Source organism: Panulirus ornatus, chromosome 47 (genome assembly GCF_036320965.1).
Source record: "Panulirus ornatus isolate Po-2019 chromosome 47, ASM3632096v1, whole genome shotgun sequence".
NCBI classification, from domain to species: Eukaryota; Metazoa; Arthropoda; class Malacostraca; order Decapoda; family Palinuridae; genus Panulirus; species Panulirus ornatus.
In genome coordinates this window covers 22,970,992-22,995,010 of record NC_092270.1, presented here as the reverse complement: position 1 = coordinate 22,995,010, position 24,019 = coordinate 22,970,992, and the positions used below count along the sequence as shown (strand labels likewise).

At 46.1% G+C, this 24,019-nt stretch overlaps 1 protein-coding gene across 9 annotated transcripts in view; it reads right to left on the bottom strand.

Moving 5' to 3' along the window:
* Positions 1–21,967, bottom strand: part of LOC139763685 (uncharacterized) — a 265,984-nt gene extending 244,017 nt beyond the window's left edge. For 3 of the 9 annotated variants that reach the window (XM_071689996.1, XM_071690001.1, XM_071690002.1), the window contains exon 1: positions 20,496–21,967. In XM_071689996.1, coding sequence (XP_071546097.1) covers positions 20,496–21,852 — 1,357 coding nt within the window. In that variant the 5' untranslated portion in view covers positions 21,853–21,967. The remainder of the gene's footprint in view (positions 1–20,495) is intronic. The other 6 variants (XM_071690000.1, XM_071689995.1, XM_071689998.1 and 3 more) reach the window with 4 other exon arrangements.
* Positions 21,968–24,019: the final 2,052 nt, after the last annotated feature.

Below are 24,019 nucleotides of genomic sequence, written 5' to 3'. Positions count from 1 at the left end.
AATAAGGCTCATTGTAGAGACAGCAGCGCAGGTGAGCCTCAGTGTAAAAGATCAGTAATTCAAGTGAGCATTAGTTAAAGGGCAGCACTTCAGGCGAGCCTCGATGTGCAGGGCAGTATTGTAAGAGAGCCTCAGTGTAAAGGCCAAAAGCATATGTGATCTTAAGTGTAAAGGCAGCATTGTAAGTGAGCCTCAGTGTACAGGGCACCAGCGTATGTGAGCCTAAGTGTACAGGGCAGCATTATGAGTCTCAGTGTACAAGGCATCAGCGTATGTGAGCTTAAGTGTACTGGGCAGCATTGTAGGTGAGCCTCAGTGTACAGGGCAGCAATGTAGGCGAGCCTCAGTGTACAAAGCAGCATTGTAGGTGAGCCTCAGTGTACAGGCAGCAGTGTAAGAGTTTCAGTGAACAGAACAACATTGCAGGTAAGTCAGTATAACGAGCAGCAGTGCATATGTTCCTCGGTACACAGGGGTGCATCGTACGTGAGCCGCGGTACACATGACAGCATGCGCCTTAATGTAAAGGGGAGCGGTGTAAGTAAAGCTTAGAGTACAGTGTAGTAGTGCATGTAAGCCTCATTGTACGAAGTAGCAGTGCAGGTGAGCTTCAGTGTATGTTAGCTTCAGTTTACAGGGCAGCAAAGTAGGTAAGCCTTAGTGTACAGGGTAACAATGTAGGTGAGCCTCAATGTACAGGAGAGCAATGTGCGTGAGCCTCAGTGTACAGGGCAGCATTGCATGAGCCTTCGCGTATAGTTTAGCATTATAATTCAATGTACAGGGCAGCAATGTACGTGAGAAATCACTGTACAGGTCAACAGTGTAGGTAAGCCTGAGTGTATAAGGCATCGGTGTTTGTAAGCCTCAGTGTAGGTGTGGGTGAGCCTTACTATAGAGGGTACTGGTGTAGCTGAGCCTCAGAACAGGGCAGCATTATAGGCGAGCCTTAATGTACAAGACAGCAGTATAAGTTAGCCCTAGTGTTCAGAGCAGCACTGTGTAGCTCAGCCTCAATGTTCTGGGCAGCATTGTAGGTGAGGTTCAGTGTACAAGGGCAGCAAAGTATGTGAGCCTAGGCACGAAGCAGCAGTGTGGGTGAATGTCAGTGTACAGGACAGCAATGTAGGTGAATCTCAGTGTACTGGACAGCAATGTAGGTGAATCTCAGTGTACGTAACAGCAGTGTAGTTGAGCCCTAGAGTACAGGGCTGCAGCATAGACAACTCATCCATAAGGAAGGGGTTCCCCACAGCGCTGGCATGTCAGGTTGAAGAGTTCGCCATCATCATGGTGGCGAGGGGATTGCAATGGCCTCCTACCACTATGGTGGTGAGCGGTACTTGACCTCCCACCATTATGGTGGCCTACGGAACTTAGTCTCCTGTTACCATGGTGGCGGGCGGCACGTGGCCTCCCATTATGGTGGCGGGCGGAACTTGGCCTTCTGCTACCATCATAGTGGCGGGCGAAATTTGGCCTCCTGCTAACATTATGGTGAAAGGCAGCACTTAGCCTCCTGCTACCATTATGGTGGCGACCGGCAATTGGCCTCCCACCATTATGGCAGCAAGCGACACGACCTCCCACCATTATGGTGGCGGGCGGAACTTGGCCTGCTTCCATCATGGCGGCGAGCAGCTCTTGGCCTCCAGCTACCATAATGGTGACGGGCGGCACTTGGCCTCCTGCTACCATTATGGTGGCGGGCGGCACTTGGCCTCCTGCTACCATTATGGTCGCGGACGGCACTTGGCCTCCTGCTACAGGGATGGTGGTGAGCGGCACTTAGCTCGGTGCCAGTATGACAGGGTGGGGCACACGGGGTCCTGCCTGACAAACACATCAAGCCCCCCACCCCCCACCACCACCTCGGCATGACACTAGGAGGAGGGCATCTGTGTGGTGCTGCTACTGGGTTGTAATAACTTTATGAATTGTTTGCACCTGATGAAGCCGACTGTCTCCATGGAACATGTGCCGCATGTATGGTAAAATTACATGTTAAATAAAATTATCCGAACTCCTGGTGAATTGCAATTTCAACTTCTTACATGCAAATACATATATATCCACAATACTTAATTGATGTTGCCCGTGTAAGCGAGGTAGCGCAAGGATCAAAGAAAGGCCATATTTGCTCACAAAGGCCATATTCGCTCACAACCATTATCTAACTGTCATGTGCAATGCATAGAAACCACAGCTCCTTATCCACAGAAAGGGCCCAGAGGCTTTTCCATGGTTTACCCTAGACGTTCAATATGCTCAGGTTCAGTCCAGTGACAGCACGTAGACCCCAGTATACCATATCCTTCCAATTCACTCTATTCCGTGCACACCTTTCACCCTCCTGCATGTTCAAGCCCCAATCGCTCAAAATCTTTTTCACTCCATCTTTCCAATCTAGCCAGGCCTTTTTCCGTGTCCCCTCCAATTCTGACACATATATCCTCTTTGCCAACCTTTCCTCACTCACTCTCTCCATATGTCCAAACCATTTCAACACACACTTTTCTCCTCTCAACCAACTCGTCAGTTGCCCGCCAACCCTTGCCGAGGATAGAAGTGCTCTGGCGACGCGCTCGCCAATCCAGTTTCAAACAGGTATTTCTGTGTGCCGTTTAATGGCCCACTTAAATCTAAAAGAAACCCTTTGAATTTTAGTGAAACCCTTGAAGATATCACCAGCTTCTCGAGTTGCCTGCTCTAGATGCCATCGGAAATTCACCAGGGGTTCTCTCCTCAGAGAAGAAGGGGAGTATACTTCTTGTTTGTTCTGCGACATAGTATTTGATAAGTATTCAGTGGATGTTAGGAAAAACAGCGAAGCCTTGGAGAAACTAGATGTTAGGATGAAAGGTTGGGAGGAGGAAGCTGGGTTCTTTACGGTTGCGATACAGGAAACAGACACAGGTATATCATGTAGGGCAGATAGCTTATCTTAGTAAGATAACAACCGCTGACACGAAGTTGGAAGATACTTCTAACTTGCAAGGACAACGTGTCGCCACATTACCCACTTGCAACGAACTCTTCCCTCACAATAGGTTTAGCCTACTATAGTCAGACATCAGTACCAGGAGTTCTGGCTAGAACATGTCCTACATAAGTTTGAAGTCTCAAACAATTCCGAGGATGTGATTTTTGTCGTTCAGGTGGGGAAGAAAGATGCAGTTAATGGCAGATCGGAAGAAATACGAGCGAAGTACAGGGAACTTATCAGCATGTTTAAAGAAAGTCGTAGGGAGTTTATAAAACCGGGATTGCTGCCAAGGTATGACGTCAATTTCTGTATCCTGGGGGTAAACAGAAGCTCTTTGTAGGTAGGAGGATAGTGTTTACGATACACCTGTGGAACCATTTTAGTCATGATAGATCTCTGGACGATAGGGATGGTCTTCACATAATGGAATAGGGAAAGCCCGCCTTGGCAGAGTATTAGATAAGAACATTAGGCCTTTCTTTCAATAAACTACTCAGGATAGCAAATCACGGCCGAACTAACGAAGGAACTGGGAGAATGTGGGAGGGTGAGGGGGTAGCTGTGGGGGTGGGTCGGTGCAGGGGGAATCAGTGTGAAAGTGATCTGAAGAAGAAGGCGTCCAGTTTGACCACTATGATAGTAGCGGCAGATGGCGCCTCGGTGGTAGGGATCCTCTGGGAGTAGCGGTAACCTCACAGGCAGAGAAATTAGCGAAGAAAATGTCAAGTATGATCAGTTGGGGACAACTCGGGCAGTATAAGTACCGGGTTAGCACAGCTACACGTCAACTCTCAGATAACTTTTAGGAGCAAGGCTGGTAGGTCCAGTGTGGCCACGGAGGGTCAGAGTAAGGCGGCCAACCCAAAACATGGAGAACCGTCTCTCTCTCTCGCTGCTGCACACGACGCCCATATCAACACTTATAATACAAACACACATCATACCGAAAGTAAATAAAAAAAAAAGGCAAATTCAGTTCAAAAATCAATTCCACGGAAAATAAGTTTAATATACACAAATGCCCGAAGCATCGTTACGAAACGTGATGAACTTATATCTTATGATGAACTTACATACTATGACGAACTTATATCCTACACAGTTACTGAAAAACCGAACATTATTGCAATCTCTGAAACTTGGGCAAACGCTGAGAATAAACACTTAATGGCCGTGTTATCTATACCCGGATACAAACTATTTACGAAAGATCGCTTGTACAGGGTAGGTGATGGAGTTTTGATCTACGTTGATAATAATTCAAGATCTATTAAGATAAGCAAAGTAGACACACACGGCTCTCTTTAAATTTACATTACCGACAAATTCAAAAGTAAACTACGTCTCGGTGTAATTTACAGACATCCGAGGCAAAAACAAGATTACGATAAGATGCCATACAATGAAATCAAAACTTTAATAAACAGTAAAGATGTTATAATAGTAGAAGACTTCAACGTTCCAAACATAAACTGGAACACGTTAACAGGTGACCGAGAGGGAACGAGACTAACTGAACTGATTGAAGACTCTTTTCTAGAACAAGTAATTACAAAACCAACTTGGGCTCAAAACATTCTTGATCTTGTCCTCATCAGTGACACAAACTTATCAACTCTTGCGAAGTAGCGAGAGTTTGTCAAACAGCGATCACAATCTGATTAGATTAGAGGAATTCATATTATGAAATAAACGACAAAGCTCTTGATCCCAGATTACACGTGAACAAATTTTGAAAACATTAGACAAGAAATTCGCAGTACCAACTGGACAAAACTTGTTGACGTTCACACACTAGAGGAAATGTGGAATAATTTTAAAAACACAATAATCAAGATGGAATATCAAAATTTCTCACGAATTATGATAACTTACAATATTTCAAAACCATCATGGATGAACAAGAGAGCAGGACTAATTTGCCAAAAGAAGAAAACATATAAGACATTAAAATCAATGGGAAATGATGAAAATCATCAGGAATTAATCAAAATCCAAAGAGAGTGTAAGAAGGTCATACGAAATACGAAAGTAAACTCCAGGAAGAAAAAAAAAATTCTTGAAAGTTAAGAACAATCCCTTGGAATTCTTCAAATATATATGACAAATGAAGACAGTAAAAGAAGGAATTGGACAATTACGAAACGAACATGACACACTAACTACTGATGACAAGGAAATAGTTACCATAGTAAATTATTCTTTTAACGAATACCACAACCAATGAGAATGTTCCAAGGATCTGATGAAGAAGTGTTGAGGGTTAGAGAAATAAAGAGCTCTGAAGTACTCATACCTGGACCAATTAAATCCTAACAAACCCCCACGGCCCGGATAACTTAGCTCCAAGATTTTTAAAGGTCAGGAGAAAGCTGATATACCCCATAATAAAAATATTCAACAAATCTCTATCAGATGGTCATGTGCCAACTGACTGGAAACTAGCAAATGTTACTCTCTCTCTCTCTCTCTCTCTCTCTCTCTCTCTCTCTCTCTCTATATATATATATATATATATATATATATATATATATATATATATATATATATATTAATTTTTTTTCTATTTTGCTTTGTCGCTGTCTCCCGCGTTTGCGAGGTAGCGCAAGGAAACAGACGAAAGAATGGCCCAACCCGCCCACATACACATGTATATACATACACGTCCACACACGCAAATATACATACCTATATATCTCAATGTACACATACATATACACACACAGACATATACATATATACACATGTACATAATTCATACTGTCTGCCTTTATTTGTTCCCATCGCCACCTCGCCACACATGTAATAACAACCTCCTTCCCCCTCATGTGTGCGAGGTAGCGCTAGGAAAAGACACCAAAGGCCCCATTCGTTCACACTCAGTCTCTAGCTGTCATGTAATAATGCACCGAACCACAGCTCCCTTTCCACATCCAGGACCCCACACAACTTTCCATGGTTTACCCCAGACGCTTCACATGCCCTGGTTCGATCCATTGACAGCACATCGACCCCGGTATACCACATCGTTCCAATTCACTCTATTCCTTGCACGCCTTTCACCCTCCTGCATGTTCAGGCCCCGATCACTCAAAATCTTTTTCACTCCATCTTTCCACCTAAAATTTGGTCTCCCACTTCTCCTCGTTCCCTCCACCTCTGACACATATATCCTCTTTGTCAATCTTTCCTCACTCATTCTCTCCATGTGACCAAAAGATTTCAAAACACCCTCCTCTGCTCTCTCAACCACACTCTTTATTTCCACACATCTCTGTTACCCTTACATTACTTACTCGATCAAACCACCTCACACCACATATTGTCCTCAAACATCTCATTTCCAGCACATCCATCCTCCTGCGCACAAATCTATCCATAGCCAACGCCTCGCAACCATACAACATTATTGGAACCACTATTCCTTCAAACATACCCATTTTTGCTTTCCGAGATAACGTTCTTGACTTCCAAACATTCTTCAATGCTCCCAGAATTTTCGCCCCCTCCCCCACCCTATGATTCACTTCCGCTTCCATGGTTCCATCCGCTGCCAGATACACTCCCAGATATCTAAAACACTTTACTTCCTCCAGTTTTTCTCCATTCAAACTTACCTCCCAGTTGACTTGATCCTCAACCCTACTGTACCTAATAACCTTGCTCTTATTCACATTTACTCTTATATATATATATATATATATATATATATATATATATATATATATATATATATATATATATATATATATATATATATATATATATTTTTATTTTTTTTTATACTTTGTCGCTGTCTCCCGCGTTTGCGAGGTAGCGCAAGGAAACAGACGAAAGAAATGGCCCCCCCCCCATACACATGTATATACATACGTCCACACACGCAAAATATACATACCTACACAGCTTTCCATGGTTTACCCCAGACGCTTCACATGCCCCGCTTTAATCCACTGACAGCACGTCAACCCCGGTATACCACATCACTCCAATTCACTCTATTCCTTGCCCTCCTTTCACCCTCCTGCATGTTCAGGCCCCGATCACACAAAATCTTTATCACTCCATCTTTCCACCTCCAATTTGGTCTCCCTCTTCTCCTCGTTCCCTCCACCTCCGACACATATATCCTCTTGGTCAATCTTTCCTCACTCATTCTCTCCATGTGCCCAAACCATTTCAAAACACCCTCTTCTGCTCTCTCAACCACGCTCTTTTTATTTCCACACATCTCTCTTACCCTTACGTTACTTACTCGATCAAACCACCTCACACCACACATTGTCCTCAAACATCTCATTTCCAGCACATCCATCCTCCTGCGCACAACTCTATCCATAGCCCACGCCTCGCAACCATACAACATTGTTGGAACCACTATTCCTTCAAACATACTCATTTTTGCTTTCCGAGATAATGTTCTCGACTTCCACACATTCTTCAAGGCTCCCACAACTTTCGCCCCCTCCCCCACCCTATGATCCACTTCCGCTTCCATGGTTCCATCCGCTGCCAGATCCACTCCCAGATATCTAAAACACTTCACTTCCTCCAGTTTTTCTCCATTCAAACTCACCTCCCAATTGACTTGACCCTCAACCCTACTGTACCTAATAACCTTGCTCTTATTCACATTTACTCTTAACTTTCTTCTTTCACACACTTTACCAAACTCAGTCACCAGCTTCTGCAGTTTCTCACATGAATCAGCCACCAGCGCTGTATCATCAGCGAACAACAACTGACTCACTTCCCAAGCTCTCTCATCCCCAACAAACTTCATCCTTGCCCCTCTTTCCAAAACTCTTGCATTCACCTCCCTAAAACCCCATCCATAAACAAATTAAACAACCATGGAGACATCACACACCCCTGCCGCAAACCTACATTCACTGAGAACCAATCACTTTCCTCTCTTCCTACACGTACACATGCCTTACATCCTCGATAAAAACTTTTCACTGCTTCTAACAACTTTCCTCCCACACCATATATTCTTAATACCTTCCACAGAGCATCTCTATCAACTCTATCATATGCCTTCTCCAGATCCATAAATGCTACATACAAATCCATTTGCTTTTCTAAGTATTTCTCACATACATTCTTCAAAGCAAACACCTGATCCACACATCCTCTACCACTTCTGAAACCACACTGCTCTTCCCCAATCTGATGCTCTGTACATGCTTTCACCCTCTCAATCAATATATATTATCTATTCATCTATTATTTATCTATTATACTTTGTCGCTGTCTCCCGCGTTAGCGAGGCAGCGCAAGGAAACAGACGAAAGAATGGTCCAACCCACCCATATACACATGTATATACATACACGTCCACACACGCAAATATACATACCAATACATTTCAACGTATACATACATATATATTTTATTTCTATTTATTTAGTTATTTATGTCTGCGTGTATATATATATATATATATATATATATATATATATATATATATATATATATATATATATATATATATATATATATTATGTCACATTCACTTTTTCATTTCATTTCAAGCTAGAAGTTTCAGTTTTCTAAATTATTTCTTACATTTTTCATATGTATGTATATGTATATGTGTGTGTGTGTGTGTATAAGTGCGTATGTATGTGTATGTATATATGTATGTATGTATATATATATATATATATATATATATATATATATATATATATATATATATATATATATATATATATATATATATATATTATCCCTGGGGATAGGGGTGAAAGAATACTTCCCACGCATTCCTCGCGTGTCGTAGGAGGCGACTAGAGGGGACGGGAGCGGGGGGCCAGAAATCCTCCCCTCCTTGTACTTTTTTAACTTTCTAAAATGGGAAACAGAAGAAGGAGTCAGGCGGGGAGTGCTCATCCTCCTCGAAGGCTCAGACTGGGGTGTCTAAACGTGTGTGGATGTAACCAAGATGTGAAAAAAGGAGAGTTATGTAGTATGTTTGAGGAAAGGAACCTGGATGTTTTGGCTCTGAGTGAAACGAAGCTCAAGGGTAAAGGGGAAGAGTGGTTTGGGAAGGTCTTGGGAGTAAAGTCAGGGGTTTGTGAGAGGACAAGAGCAAGGGAAGGAGTAGCAGTACTCCTGAAACAGGAGTTGTGGGAGTATGTGATAGAATGTAAGAAAGTAAATTCTCGATCAATATAGGTAAAACTGAAAGTTGATGGAGAGAGATGGGTGATTATTGGTGCATATGCACCTGGGCATGAGAAGAAAGATCATGAGAGGCAAGTGTTTTGGGAGCAGCTGAATGAGTGTGTTAGTGGTTTTGATGCACGAGACCGGGTTATAGTGATGGGTGATTTGAATGCAAAGGTGAGTAATGTGGCAGTTGAGGGAATAATTGGTATACATGGGGTGTTCAGTGTTGTAAATGGAAATGGTGAAGAGCTTGTACATTTATGTGCTGAAAAATGACTGGTGATTGGGAATACCTGGTTTAAAAAGCGAGATATACATAAGTATACGTATGTAAGTAGGAGAGATGGCCAGAGAGCGTTACTGGATTACGTGTTAATTGACAGCGCGCGAAAGAGAGACTTTGGATGTTAATGTGCTGAGAGGTGCAACTGGAGGGATGTCTGATCATTATCTTGTGGAGGCTAGGGTGAAGATTTGTATGGGTTTTCAGAAAAGAAGAGTGAATGTTGGGGTGAAGAGGGTGGTGAGAGTAAGTGAGCTTGGGAAGGAGACTTGTGTGAGGAAGTACCAGGAGAGACTGAATACAGAATGGAAAAAGGTGAGAACAATGGAAGTAAGGGGAGTGGGGGAGGAATGGGATGTATTTAGGGAATCAGTGATGGATTGCGCAAAAGATGCTTGTGGCATGAGAAGAGTGGGAGGTGGGTTGATTAGAAAGGGTAGTGGGTGGTGGGATGAAGAAGTAAGATTATTAGTGAAAGAGAAGAGAGAGGCATTTGGACGATTTTTGCAGGGAAAAAAATGCAATTGAGTGGAAGATGTATAAAAGAAAGAGACAGGAGGTCAAGAGAAAGGTGCAAGAGGTGAAAAAGAGGGCAAATGAGAGTTGGGGTGAGAGAGTATCATTAAATTTTAGGGAGAATAAAATGATGTTCTGGAAGGAGGTAAATAAAGTGCGTAAGACAAAGGAGCAAATGGGAACTTCAGTGAAGGGCGCAAATGGGGAGGTGATAACAAGTAGTGGTGATGTGAGAAGGAGATGGAGTGAGTATTTTGAAGGTTTGCTGAATGTGTTTGATGATAGAGTGGCAGATATAGGGTGTTTTGGTCGAGGTGGTGTGCAAAGTGAGAGGGTTAGGGAAAATGATTTGGTAAACAGAGAAGAGGTAGTAAAAGCTTTGCGGAAGATGAAAGCCGGCAAGGCAGCAGGTTTGGATGGTATTGCAGTGGAATTTATTAAAAAAGGGGGTGACTGTATTATTGACTGGTTGGTAAGGTTATTTAATGTATGTATGACTCATGGTGAGGTGCCTGAGGATTGGCAGAATGCTTGCATAGTCCATTGTACAAAGGCAAAAGGGGTAAAGGTGAGTGCTCAAATTACAGAGGTATAAGTTGAGTATTCCTGGGAAATTATATGTGAGGGTATTGATTGAGAGGGTGAAGGCATGTAGAGAGCATCAGATTGGGGAAGAGCAGTGTGGTTTCAGAAGTGGTAGAGGATGTGTGGATCAGGTGCTTGCTTTGAAGAATGTATCTGAGAAATACTTAGAAAAACAAATGGATTTGTATGTAGCATTTATGGATCTGGAAAAGGCATATGATAGAGTTGATAGAGATGCTCTGTGGAAGGTATTAAGAATATATGGTGTGGGAGGCATGTTGTTAGAAGCAGCGAAAAGTTTTTAACGAGGATGTTAGGTATGTGTACGAGTAGGAAGAGAGGAAAGTGACTGGTTCTCAGTGAATGTAGGTTTGCGGCAGGGGTGCGTGATGTCTCCATGGTTGTTTAATTTGTTTATGGATGAGGTTGTTAGAGAGGTGAATGCAAGAGTTGTGGAGAGAGGGGCAAGTATGCAGTCAGTTGTGGATGAGAGGGCTTGAGAAGTGAGTCAGTTGTTGTCCGCTGATGATACAGCGCTGGTGGCTGATTCGGGTGAGAAACTGTAGAAGCTGGTGACTGAGTTCGGTAAAGTGTGTGTGAAAGAAGAAAAATGAGAGTAAATGTGAATAAGAGAAAGGTTATTAGGTACAGTAGGGTTGAGAGACAAGTCAATAGGGAGGTAAGTTTGAATGGAGAAAAATTGGAGGAAGTGAAGTGTTTTAGATATCTGGGAGTGGATTTGGCATCGGATGGAACCATGGAAGCGGAAGTGAGTCTCAGGGTGGGGGAGGGGGCGAAAATTCTGGAAGCGTTGAAAAATGTGTGGAAGGCGAGAATATTATCTCGGAAAGCAAAAAATGGGTATGTCTGAAGGAATAGTGGTACCAACAATGTTATATGGTTGCGAGGCGTGGGCTATAGATAGAGTTGTGCGAAGGAGGGTGGATGTGTTGGAAATGAGATGTTTGAGGACAATATGTGGTGTGAGGTGGTTTGAACGAGTATGTAATGAAAGGGTAAAAGAGATGTGCGGTAATTAAAAGTGTGGTTGAGAGAGCAGAAGAGGGTGTTTTGAAATGGTTTGGTCACATGGAGAGAATGAATGAGCACATATTGACAAAGAGGATATATGTGTCAGAGGTGGAGGGGACGAGGAGAAGTGGGAGACTAAATTGTAGGTGGAAGGATGGAGTGAAAAAGATTTTGAGCGATCGGGGCCTGAACATGCAGGAGGGTGAAAGGAGTGCAAGGAACAGAGTGAATTGGAACGATGTGGTATACCGGGGTTGACGGTCTGTCAATGGATTGAACCAGGTCATGTGAAGCGTCTGGCGTAAACCATGGAAAGCTTTGATGGGCCTAGATGTGGAAAGGGAGCTGTGGTTTCCGTGCACTATACATGACAGACAGAGAATGAGTGTGAGCGAATGTGGCCTTTGTAGTCTTTTCCTGGCACTACCTCGCGCGCATGCGGGGAGGGAGGGGGGGGTGTCATTCCATGTCATTTCATATATATATATATATATATATATATATATATATATATATATATATATATATATATATATATATATATTATCCCTGGGGATAGGGGACTAAGAATACTTCCCACGTATTCCCTGCGTGTCGCAGAAGGCGACTAAAAGGGGAGGGAGCGGGGTGCTGGAAATCCTCCCCTCTCGTTTTTTTTTTTTTTTTAATTTTCCAAAAGAAGGAACAGAGGGGGCCAGGTGAGGATATTCCAAAAAAAGGCCCAGTCCTCTGTTCTTAACGCTACCTTGCTAACGCGGGAAATGGCGCATAGTTTAAAAGAAAGAAAATATATATATATATATATATATATATATATATATATATATATATATATATATATATATATATATATATATATATTTCCCTGGGGATAGGGGAGAAAGAATACTTCCCACGTATTCCCTGCGTGTCGTAGAAGGCGACTAAAAGGGAAGGGAGCGGGGGGCTGGAAATCCTCCCCTCTCGTTTTTTTTTTTTTTCCAAAAGAAGGAACAGAGAAGAGGGCCAGGTGAGGATATTCCCTCAAAGGCCCAGTCCTCTGTTCTTAACGCTACCTCGCTATCGCGGGAGATGACGAATAGTATGAAAAAAAAAAAAAAAAAAAAAAAAAAATATATATATATATATATATATATATATATATATATATATATATATATATATATATATATATATATATATATTCCTTCCCTCTCGTTTTTAGTTTTCCTAATGAAGGAACAGAGGAGGGGACCAAGTGAGGATATTCCCTCAAAGGCTCAGTCGTCTGTTCATAACGCTACCTTGCTAACGCGGGAAATGGTGAATAGTATGAAAAAAGAAAAAAAAAAAATATATATATATATATATATATATATATATATATATATATATATATATATATATATATATATATCTTTCTTTTTCTTTTAAACTATTCGCTATTTCCCGCGTCAGCGAGGTAGCGTTAGGAAGAGGACTGGGCCTTTTTTGGAATATCCTCAACTGGCCCCCTCTGTTCCTTCTTTTGGAAAAAAAAAAAAAAAAAACGAGAGGGGAGGATTTCCAGCACCCCGCTCCCTCCCCTTTTAGTCGCCTTCTACGACACGCAGAGAATACGTGGGAAGTATTCTTAATCCCCTATCCCCAGGGATAATATATATATATATATATATATATATATATATATATATATATATATATATATATATATATATATATATATATATATAAATATATATATATATATATATTATATATATATATATATATAATATATATATATATATATATATATATATATATATATATATATATATATATATATATATATATATCTATATATATATATATATATATATATATATATATATATATATATATATATATTTTCTTTTCTTTTAAACTATCCGCCATTTCCCGCATTAGCGAGGTAGCGTTAAGAACAGAGGACTGGGCCTTTGTGGAATATCCTCACCTGGCCCCCCTCTGTTCCTTCTTTTGGAAAATTAAAGAAAAGAAAAAAAAAAACGAGAGGGGAGGATTTCCGGCCTCCTGCTCCCTCCCCTTTTAGTCGCCTTCTACGACACGCAGGGAATACGTGGGAAGTATTCTTCATCCCCTATCCCCAGGGATATATATATATATATATATATATATATATATATATATATATATATATATATATATATATGAGAGAAAAAGTGTGTCCTGAACTACCGTCCAATTAGCCCTATGTCAGTGTTAGGTAAAACGATGAAAAAATAATACGAGGCAAAGCTGTCACATTTGTAGATCACAAAATTATATCAGACAACCAACACGGTTTCCGCTATAGATCTTGCCAGACAAATTTGCTGGAATTCTTTAATGATATTTATCAGAACTGGGACGAACAAGTATCGTCTAATGTTGTATATTCATACTTCCAAAATGCTTTTGATAAAGTACCTCACAAGAGACTTTTACATCAACTCAAAGCACACGGAATCGTTGAAGAACTCTGTACATGGATCAGAAACTGGCTTACCGGAAGAAAGCAGCGTGTAAACAGCGAAGCCTCAGATCGGCTAGACGTAACGAGTGGTCGGTCCTTGGCACAATTCTTTTCATGATATACATTAATGACCTAGAACTCATTCTCATATCTAAGACCTCCAAATTTGCTGACGATACTAAACTAGGAGGTAGAGCTGTATACTTGCTGGACTGCGAAATGATTCAAAGACCTTAACGTACTAGCAGAATGGTTAGACAGATGGCAAATGATGTTTAATGTAGACAAGTGTAAAGTAATGCACTCTGGAGACAAGAATATACGTTACGACTACAAACTATTCGGAGACTCTCTAACTTAAGCAAATGAAGAAAAGGAGTTGTCCTAAGCAACAACCTGAAGTACACTAAACAATGCCAAGCAGCAAGTCAAAAAGGCAACCAAATGTTAGATTTCATAGCCAGGAACACAAGACACCAGAAATAATTCTCACACTTTATAATTCTCTAGTAAGACCACATCTTGATTATGCAGTCCAGTGTTGGTCCACAAACTATAAAAAAGACGAGGAACAGACCATCCTCCTATCAATTAGGTCACTAGAACGGACCATCCTTCCATTAATTCATTTATTAGAACGGACCATCCTCCCGCCAATTAGTTCTTTAGAACGGACCATCTTCCAGCCAGTGAGTTCATTAGAACGGACCATCCTCCTATTAATTAGTTTATTAGAACGGACCATCCTCCCATTAATTCGTTTATTAGAATGGACCATCCCCCCCCCCTCCAATTAGTTCATTACAACGAACCATCCTCCCTCCAATTAGATCATCAGACAGGACCATCCTACCGCCAATTAGCTCATTAGAACGGACCATCCTGCCGCCAATTAGTTCATTAGAACGGACCATTCTCCCATTGATCAGTTTATTAGAACGGACCATCCTCCCATTAATTCGTATGACAGAACGGACCATCCTCCCATTAATTCGTATAACAGAACGGACCATCCTCCCGCCGATTAGTTCATTAGAACGGACCACCCTCCCGCTAAATTGTTCATTAGAACGGACCATCCTCCCGCCAATTAGTTCATTAGAACAGACCATCCTCCCGCCAGTTAGTTCATAAGAACTGACCATAATCCCGCCAATTAGTTCATTATACAGGACCATCCTCCCACCAAATAGTTCATTAGAACGGACCATCCTCCCGCAAATTAGTTCATTAGAACGGACCGTCCTCCCGCCAATTAGTTCATTAGAACTGACCATAATCCCGCCAATTAGTTCATAAGAACTGACCATAATCCCGCCAATTACGCCAATTAGTTCATTATACAGGACCATCCTCCCGCCAAATAGTTCATTAGAACGGACCATCCTCCCGCCAATTAGTTCATTAAAACGGACCGTCCTCCCGCCAATTAGGTTATTGGAACGGACCACACTCCCGCCAAATGGATCATTACAACGGACCATCCTCCAGCCAAATAGATCATTAGAACGGACCATCCTCCCGCCAATCAGTTCATTAGAACAGCTCCCGCCAAACAGTTCACTGGAACGCATCATCCTCCCGCCAATTAGTTTATTAGAACGAACCATCCTTCCGCCAATTAGTTTATCAGAATGATAGTCTAGGGTGAAGACGGAGGTGGTGGAGATCTGGGGTGAGGACGGAGGTGGTGTAAGTCTGGGGTGAGGACGGAGTGGTGGAGGTCTGAGGTGAGGACGGAGGTGGTGGAGGTCTGGGGTGAGGACGGAGGTGGTGGAGATCTGGGGTGAGGACGGAGGTGGTGTAAGTCTGGGGTGAGGACGGAGTGGTGGAGATCTGGGGTGAGGACGGAGGTGGTGTAAGTCTGGGGTGAGGACGGAGTGGTGGAGGTCTGGGGTGAGGACGGAGTGGTGGAGGTCTGAGGTGAGGACGGAGGTGGTGGAGGTCTGGGGTGAGGACGGAGTGGTGGAGGTCTGGGGTGGGGACGGAGGTGGTGGAGATCTGGGGTGAGGACGGAGTGGTGGAGGTCTGGGGTGAGGACGGAGTGGTGGAGGTCTGAGGTGAGGACGGAGGTGGTGGAGATCTGGGGTGAGGACGGAGGTGGTGGTGGTCTGGGGTGGGGATGGAGGTGGTGGAGGTCTGGGATGAGGATGGAGGTGGTGAAGATCTGGGGTGAGGACGGAGGTGGTGGAGGTCTGGGGTGAGGACGGAGGTGGTGGAGGTCTGGGGTGAGGACGAAGGTGGGAGAGGTCTTGGGTGGGGATGGAGGTGGTGGAAGTTTGGGGTGAGGACGGAGGTGGTGGAGGTTTGTTGTGAGGACGGAGGTAGTGGAGGTCTGGGGTGGAGATGGAGGTGGTGGAGGTCTGGGGTGGGGACGGAGGTTGTGGAGGTCTGAGGTGAGGACGGAGGTGGTGGAAGTCTGGGGTCTGAGGTGAGGACGGAGGTGGTGGAGGTCTGGGGTGAGGACGAAGGTGGGAGAGGTCTTGGGTGGGGATGGAGGTGGTGGAAGTTTGGGGTGAGGACGGAGGTGGTGGAGGTCTGGGGTGGGGACGGAGGTGGTGGAGATCTGGGGTGAGGACGGAGGTGGTGGAGGTCTGGGGTGAGGACAGAGTGGTGGTCTGGGGTGAGGACGGAGTGGTGGAGGTCTGAGGTGAGGACGGAGGTGGTGGAGGTCTGGGGTGGGGACGGAGTGGAGGTCTGGGGAGGGGACGGATATGGTGGTGGTCTGGGGTGGGGATGGAGGTGGTGGAGGTCTGGGATGAGGATGGAGGTGGTGGAGGTCTGGGCTGAGGATGGAGGTGGTGAAGGTCTGGGGTGAGGACGGAGGTGGTGGAGGTCTGGGGTGAGGACGGAGGTGGTGGAGGTCTGGGGTGAGGACGAAGGTGGAAGAGGTCTTGGGTGGGGATGGAGGTGGTGGAAGTTTGGGGTGAGGACGGAGGTGGTGGAGGTTTGTTGTGAGGACGGAGGTAGTGGAGGTCTGGGGTGGAGATGGAGGTGGTGGAGGTCTGGGGTGGGGACGGAGGTTGTGGAGGTCTGAGGTGAGGACGGAGGTGGTGGAAGTCTGGGGTCTGAGGTGAGGACGGAGGTGGTGGAGGTCTGGGGTGAGGACGAAGGTAGTGGAGGTCTAGGGTGGGGACGGAGGCGATGATGACAAGTACTTGGGGTTGAGGCTCACCTGGTTGGGTGTGAGGTATAGTAGAGAGGTGGGAGCTTGGTAGGCAGGCCTGAGGGTGACTGGTAGCTATGGTAGAAAGGCCCAGAGCAGACAAGCAGGAGGCTGACGGGTACATGATATGGTCGCTCAGGCTGTTGTGCACTGTGATCTCATGTTACCCCTACCACAAACCCCAGTCCACTCTGTTCTCCTCTTTCTGGTAGTGCCGCGGTCTGCACGATACACCCTGGTGGCTGTGGTATTGCCGCGGTCTGCACGATACACCCTGGTGGCTGTGGTAGTGCCGTGGTCCGCACGACACACCCTGGTGGCTGAGGCAGTGCCGCGGTCTGCACGATACACCCTGGTGGCTGGCACTGTACATGACACTAGAGCCCACCTGGTAGGGAAGGTGTGAGAGGGAAGGTGGCTGGCGTCCGTGCTAGCAGGGCCCCTGGTTACCGCTGGCACTCGGGTATAATTTGGTATGGATGACCGCGTGGTGCCTGTAGGGTCGTGGAGTCTGTACTGTGCACCGTCACGGTGGTGACCTTACCATGATGAGCCACATGCACGCCTTCTAAATCAATCTCGTATATGCGTACGTCATTACGTCAACTTAGCTGTATAATCTGCCAACCTAAGACAACATCTGTGAGCAATGCGTCACCTCAAGTGTTGTGTCCTTGCTGTAGTAAACAAAATACAAAACTGAGACTTTATATTCTCTTCCACACTGCCATGGTTGTTGTTGTTGCTGGCGGAGGTAAACTTATTACATCTTCCTCCCTCCCACCCTACCATGGTTGTTGTTGCTGGCGAAGGTAAACCTATAGCACCTTCCTCCAGCCCACACTACCATGGTTGTTGTCGTAGCTGGCGTAGGTAAACTTATAACACCTTCCTCCCACCTTATCATGGTTGTTGTTGCTGGCGGAGGTAAACTTATAACACCTTCCTCCCTCCCACCCTACCATGGTTGTTGTTGCTGGCGAAGGTAAACCTATAGCACCTTCCTCCAGCCCACACTACCATGGTTGTTGTCGTAGCTGGCGTAGGTAAACTTATAACACCTTCCTCCCACCTTATCATGGTTGTTGTTGCTGGCGGAGGTAAACTTATAACACCTTCCTCCCTCCCACCCTACCATGGTTGTTGTTGTTGCTGACGGAGTTAAGTTATAACACCTTCCTCCAGCCCACACTACCATGGTTGTTGTTGTAGCTGACGAAGGTTAACTTAAAACACCTAAACTAGAAGGTAGAGCTGTATACTTGCTGGACTGCGAAATGATTTAAAGACCTTAACTTATTAGCAGAATGGTTAGACAGATGGCAAATGATGTTTAATGTAGACAAGTGTAAAGTAATGCACTTTGGAGACTAGAATATACGTTACGACTACAAACTATTCGGAGACTCTCTAACTTAAGCAAATGAAGAAAAGGACCTTGGAGTTGTCCTAAGCAACAACCTGAAGTACACTAAACAACACTTTATAATTCTCTAGTAAGACCACATCTTGAATATGCAGTCCAGTTTTGGTCATTTTCCTATCCCCACGAGCTAACCTAACCAAGCAGCATGCACAAAACTTTCAGATCTCCACACACCGTCCACTGTTGTCTACAGTGTATCCGACCATTACCAGAAGCTGCAGATTCTTCCACATGTTTCAGATGCACTAAACGTACAACCACTGGCACCACTATGGAGGGAGGAGGAGTAGGAAGAATACCTCTAACTTATTTTAGAGGAGTCCATCAACAGTGTCGTGTCACTAGGTTGATGCGTAGCTCCTCGTCAGTTTTGCATCAATTCTGGTATGTGTTTATCAACAGACAACGGTGCCACATGCGGAAAAATAGGACATAAAATCCTTTTTTCACTATGTCTGCACAAAATGAAGACTATCAGCATTATGAGTGTGAATAGTTGGTGGCAAACTACACAAAATATGTATTTCTCAAAAAACTACGTGATAAGAAAAAAATAGTATTCTATGCACATGAAGGTATGGAACAGCATTCTATGCACATGGAGGTATGGAACAGCATTCTATGCACATGAAGGTATGGAACAGCATTCTATGCACATGAAGGTATGGAACAGCATTCTATGCACATGAAGGTATGGAACAGCATTCTATGCACATGAAGGTATGGAACAGCATTCTATGCACATGAAGGTATGGAACAGCATTCTATGCACATGAAGGTATGGAACAGCATTCTATGCACATGAAGGTATGGAACAGCATTCTATGCACATGAAGGTATGGAACAGCATTCTATGCACATGAAGGTATGGAACAGCATTCTATGCACATGAAGGTATGAAATTGTATTATCTTGAAACATTTTTGTGACATACCAGTGAACTTTTTTTGTCGGTTAAGTTGGGGATTTCCATCTAATTGTTATGTATTCCTTCACAGGATTATAATAAATCTGGAAATTGGTCATGAAAATGGTGAAAACAAATTTGGTCTGTCAATCATAATCTTCATGACTGTAGTTACGGGAGACCTAACTGTAAACATTTTTGATGCAAACAGACAAGTTGGAATATCTTCCATCATCGTGAACTGTGCAACGTAAAACGTGTTTAGAGAAAGTAATAAGATCAGTAGATTATCAAATGTTGTTACTGCTACACTGAGATTAAGCTAGACGTATCATTCGCGCTTTGGCCTACCTGATGCTAACCATGTGAACTGTAAGCTTTGTGGCCAGAGATCTGGACGCAAACTAAAACACTTTTCGGGATAAATCTCCACATACCATGCAAGAAATGTCATGACACCTTATTGTTAATAAGACTGTATCCACATTTTCCATGTAATGAACTAGCTCTGTAAAAATGTATGTAATGAGTATGTGGCCACTGGGATCTGATAAAGACCCTTTCTGACCTCTGTAATACTTTCCTACTACTGATCATAGGATGAGCATGGGGTACAACACCACAGTAAAACTCACCACTCACACCAGCATATATGAAATTAAGTCAACATGTATTACTACAATACTCTCCTCATGTCCTCAATATCATAACCCAACAGGTTCTGGTATTACTACAATACTCTCCTCATGTCCTCACATTAAGCTAGCTAAGTGTGGCTTAACAAGAGGTATTTCGTGCTAATGTTTAGTAAGGTATGTTAGTGTGAAATGTATTTGTTGGCAACAATGGCTGGGTGAGAGGACTTGTGCCTCATCTGTGGTGGTGCCTCTATCACACGTTAAGCCACACAACCTCCAACACAATGAAAACAAGTTTATTACGTGTAATATTACAGGTGGGCGAGGCAGAGTTGCCCTTCCTGGAGATAATGGTGTGTGGTCGGTAATGGTGTCCACGCTGCTCCTCTGGTCTGTACCGCTGCTGTGTTGACTGCTGCTCAGGTATGAAACGGCGGTGATGGTAAGGATATGTCGTCTGTGGCTGCTGCCGACGTGAGATGTGCACCTTTGTGACGATGCTGCTGCCGCTTGCCTTACAAGTGCCACCAGATATGTTGTCCAGCCCGTCACCCGTCCCCTGGTGAGGCACGTCCGCCACACTGCCCCGCTCAGAGTTCACATTCAAAGAGGGAGAGGGAGGGTGATGATGGGCGGAGGGGTCCCAACTACTGCGGAGGTGAGGTAGTCGGGAGTGGCAGGGAGAGGGTAGCCGAGCGGACGTGGTCGTCAGTAGAGAAGCACGGTCTGGCATCTCCTCCCCCTCATCACGCTTCATGTCATCTAGTTGTTCATCATGGCCGCCAGGTGTGGCGGAGGGCGTAGCTCTGGCTCCCTGCTTGGGGTAGCCGCTCAGGCAAAACACCCCAGCCCGTACACCCTCACGCTGGCTGCTGCACCGCTCACCTTCCGGAGGGGCACGTGTGTCCGAGGCCGTGTGAGGCTGGTGGTCTGTGGTTGGTGGGGGTGTCATACATGCCGGGTCAGTAAGATGGTGGTGTGTAGGTGGGCAGGGGTCAGCCTCGTCCAGATCATCGCTAACATTACTGAGGGTATCGTTGTGATCTTCCTGGCAGGTGTGTACCACACCCACCACCTTTGTTGAGTCCTCACTCACCACCACAGGCCTGGCCCGCACTGTGCTCTCTGTTTCATCACTCTCGCTATCATCATCATCATCATCATCACCATCGTCATCATCATCATCATCATCATCATCATCATCACTCTGTAGATCATCACTTGTCTCTGCTTCTCTAACATCTCTTGCAATGTGTGGTCGGGAATGTCCATCACCCGGTAGACGCTCCCCTCCCTTATCATGGCTGCCTCTCACACCCTCACCTTCAACACCTTTCTTTTGACTTTCTAGAATGTGTGCATTCTGCTCATGGAGGTCTTCCTCCTCCGTGATGGTGTAATGAGGGTGTGACCTAATGCTCGCTCCTACCTCGTACTCCTCCTGGGAAGTGTTCGAGTCTGTGTCAGTGAAGGGTGAGGCTGGAGACTGCCTCCCACCACACGAGTACATCATACTCAGCAGTAGTGGTGGTGTCTGGTCGGCTGCAGCCCAAGGCACGCTCGACACAAGCTTCCCGCCCCGTGTTAAGCTGTAGGTCTGGCTTCTGCTTAGTGGATGTTCCTGGTGGATGGTGGAGTCCAGTGTGAGGTGGTCAGGCATACCCCTTCACTTCCACTCACCACACCGGTCACCTGAAGCAGAGGCACCAGCAACCACCGCCTCTACACTACACAAGTCAACCACAGACTGACTGGTGCCCGTCGCTGCCAGGGAGGGGTGGGTAGTGCCACCAGCTCTCCCCACCACCACCAAGGAGGGGTGGGTGGTGCTGGTAGTGCCACCAACTCTCCCTACCACCACCAGGGAGTGAAGGGTGGTGCTGGTAGTGCCACCAACTCTCCCCACTACCACCACCAGGGAGGGGTGGGTGGTGCTGGTAGTGCCACCAGCTCTCCCCACCACCACCAGGGAGTGAAGGGTGGTGCTGGTAGTGCCACCAACTCTCCCCACTACCACCACCAGGGAGGGGTGGGTGGTGCTGGTAGTGCCACCAACTCTCCCTACCACCACCAAGGAGGGGTGGGTGGTGCTGGTAGTGCCACCAACTCTCCCCACCACCACCAAGGAGGGGTGGGTGGTGCTGGTAGTGCCACCAACTCTCCCTACCACCACCAAGGAGAGGTGGGTGGTGCTGGTAGTGCCACCAACTCTCCCTACCACCACCAAGGAGGGGTGGGTGGTGCTGGTAGTGCCAACAACTCTCCCTACCACCACCACCACCAGGGAGGGGTGAGTGGTGCTGGAAGTGCCACCAACTCTCTCTACCACCACCATCACCACCAGGAAGGGGTTGAGTGGTGCTGGAAGTGCCACCAACTCTCTCTACCACCACCATCACCACCAGGAAGGGGTTGAGTGGTGCTGGTAGTGCCACCAACTCTCCCTACCACCACCAGGGAGTGAAGGGTGGTGCTGGTAGTGCCATCAGCTCTCCCTACCACCATCAGGTAGGAATGGTGGTGCTGGTAGTGCCACCAACTCCCCCACCACCACCATAACCACCAGGGAGGGAGGGATGGTGCTGGTAGTGCCACCAGCTCTCCTTACCACCAACAAGAAGGGAGGGATGGTGCTGGGAGTACCACCAACTCCCGCTACCACCACCAGGGAGTGAAGGGTGGTGCTGGTAGTGCCACCAACTCTCCCCACTACCACCACCAGGGAGGGGTGGGTGGTGCTGGTAGTGCCACCAACTCTCCCCACTACCACCACCAGGGAGGGGTGGGTGGTGTTGGTAGTGCCATCAACTCTCCCCACCACCACTACCACCACCAGGGAGGGGTGGGTGGTGTTGGTAGTGCCATCAACTCTCCCCACCACCACTACCACCACCAGGGAGGGGTGGGTGGTGTTGGTAGTGCCATCAACTCTCCCCACCACCACTACCACCACCAGGGAGGGGTGGGTGGTGTTGGTAGTGCCATCAACTCTCCCCACCACCACTACCACCACCAGGGAGGGGTGGGTGGTGTTGGTAGTGCCACGAACTTTCCCTACCACCACCACCAGGGAGGGATGGGTGGTGCTGGTAGTGCCACCAACTCTCCCCACTACCACCACCAGGGAGGGATGGGTGGTGTTGGTAGTGACACCGGCTCTCCCTACCACCACCATCACCACCAGGGAGGGGTGGGTGGTGCTGGTAGTGCCACCATCTCTCCCTACCACCACCAAGGAAGGGTGGGTGGTGCTGGTAGTGCCACCAACTCTCCCTACCACCACCAGGGAGGGGTGGGTGGTGTTGGTAGTGACACCAACTCTCCCTACCACCACCAAGGAGGGGTGGGTGGTGCTGGTAGTGCCACCAACTCTCCCTACCACCACCAGGGAGGGGTGGGTGGTGCTGGTAGTGCCACCAACTCTCCCTACCACCACCAGGGAGGGGTGGGTGGTGCTGGTAGTGACACCAACTCTCCCTACCACCACCAGGGAGGGGTGGGTGGTGCTGGTAGTGCCACCAACTCTCCCTACCATCACCAAGGAAGGGTGGTGCTGGTAGTGACACCAACTCTCCCTACCACCACCAAGGAAGGATGGTGCTGGTAGTGACACCAACTCTCCCTACCACCACCAGGGAGGGGTGGGTGGTGCTGGTAGTGCCACCAACTCTCCCTACCACCACCAAGGAAGGGTGGTGCTGGTAGTGACACCAACTCCCCCTACCACCACCAGGGAGGGGTGGGTGGTGCTGGTAGTGCCACCAGCTCTCCCTACCACCACCAGGGAGGGGTGGGTGGTGCTGGTAGTGCCACCAACTCTCCCTACC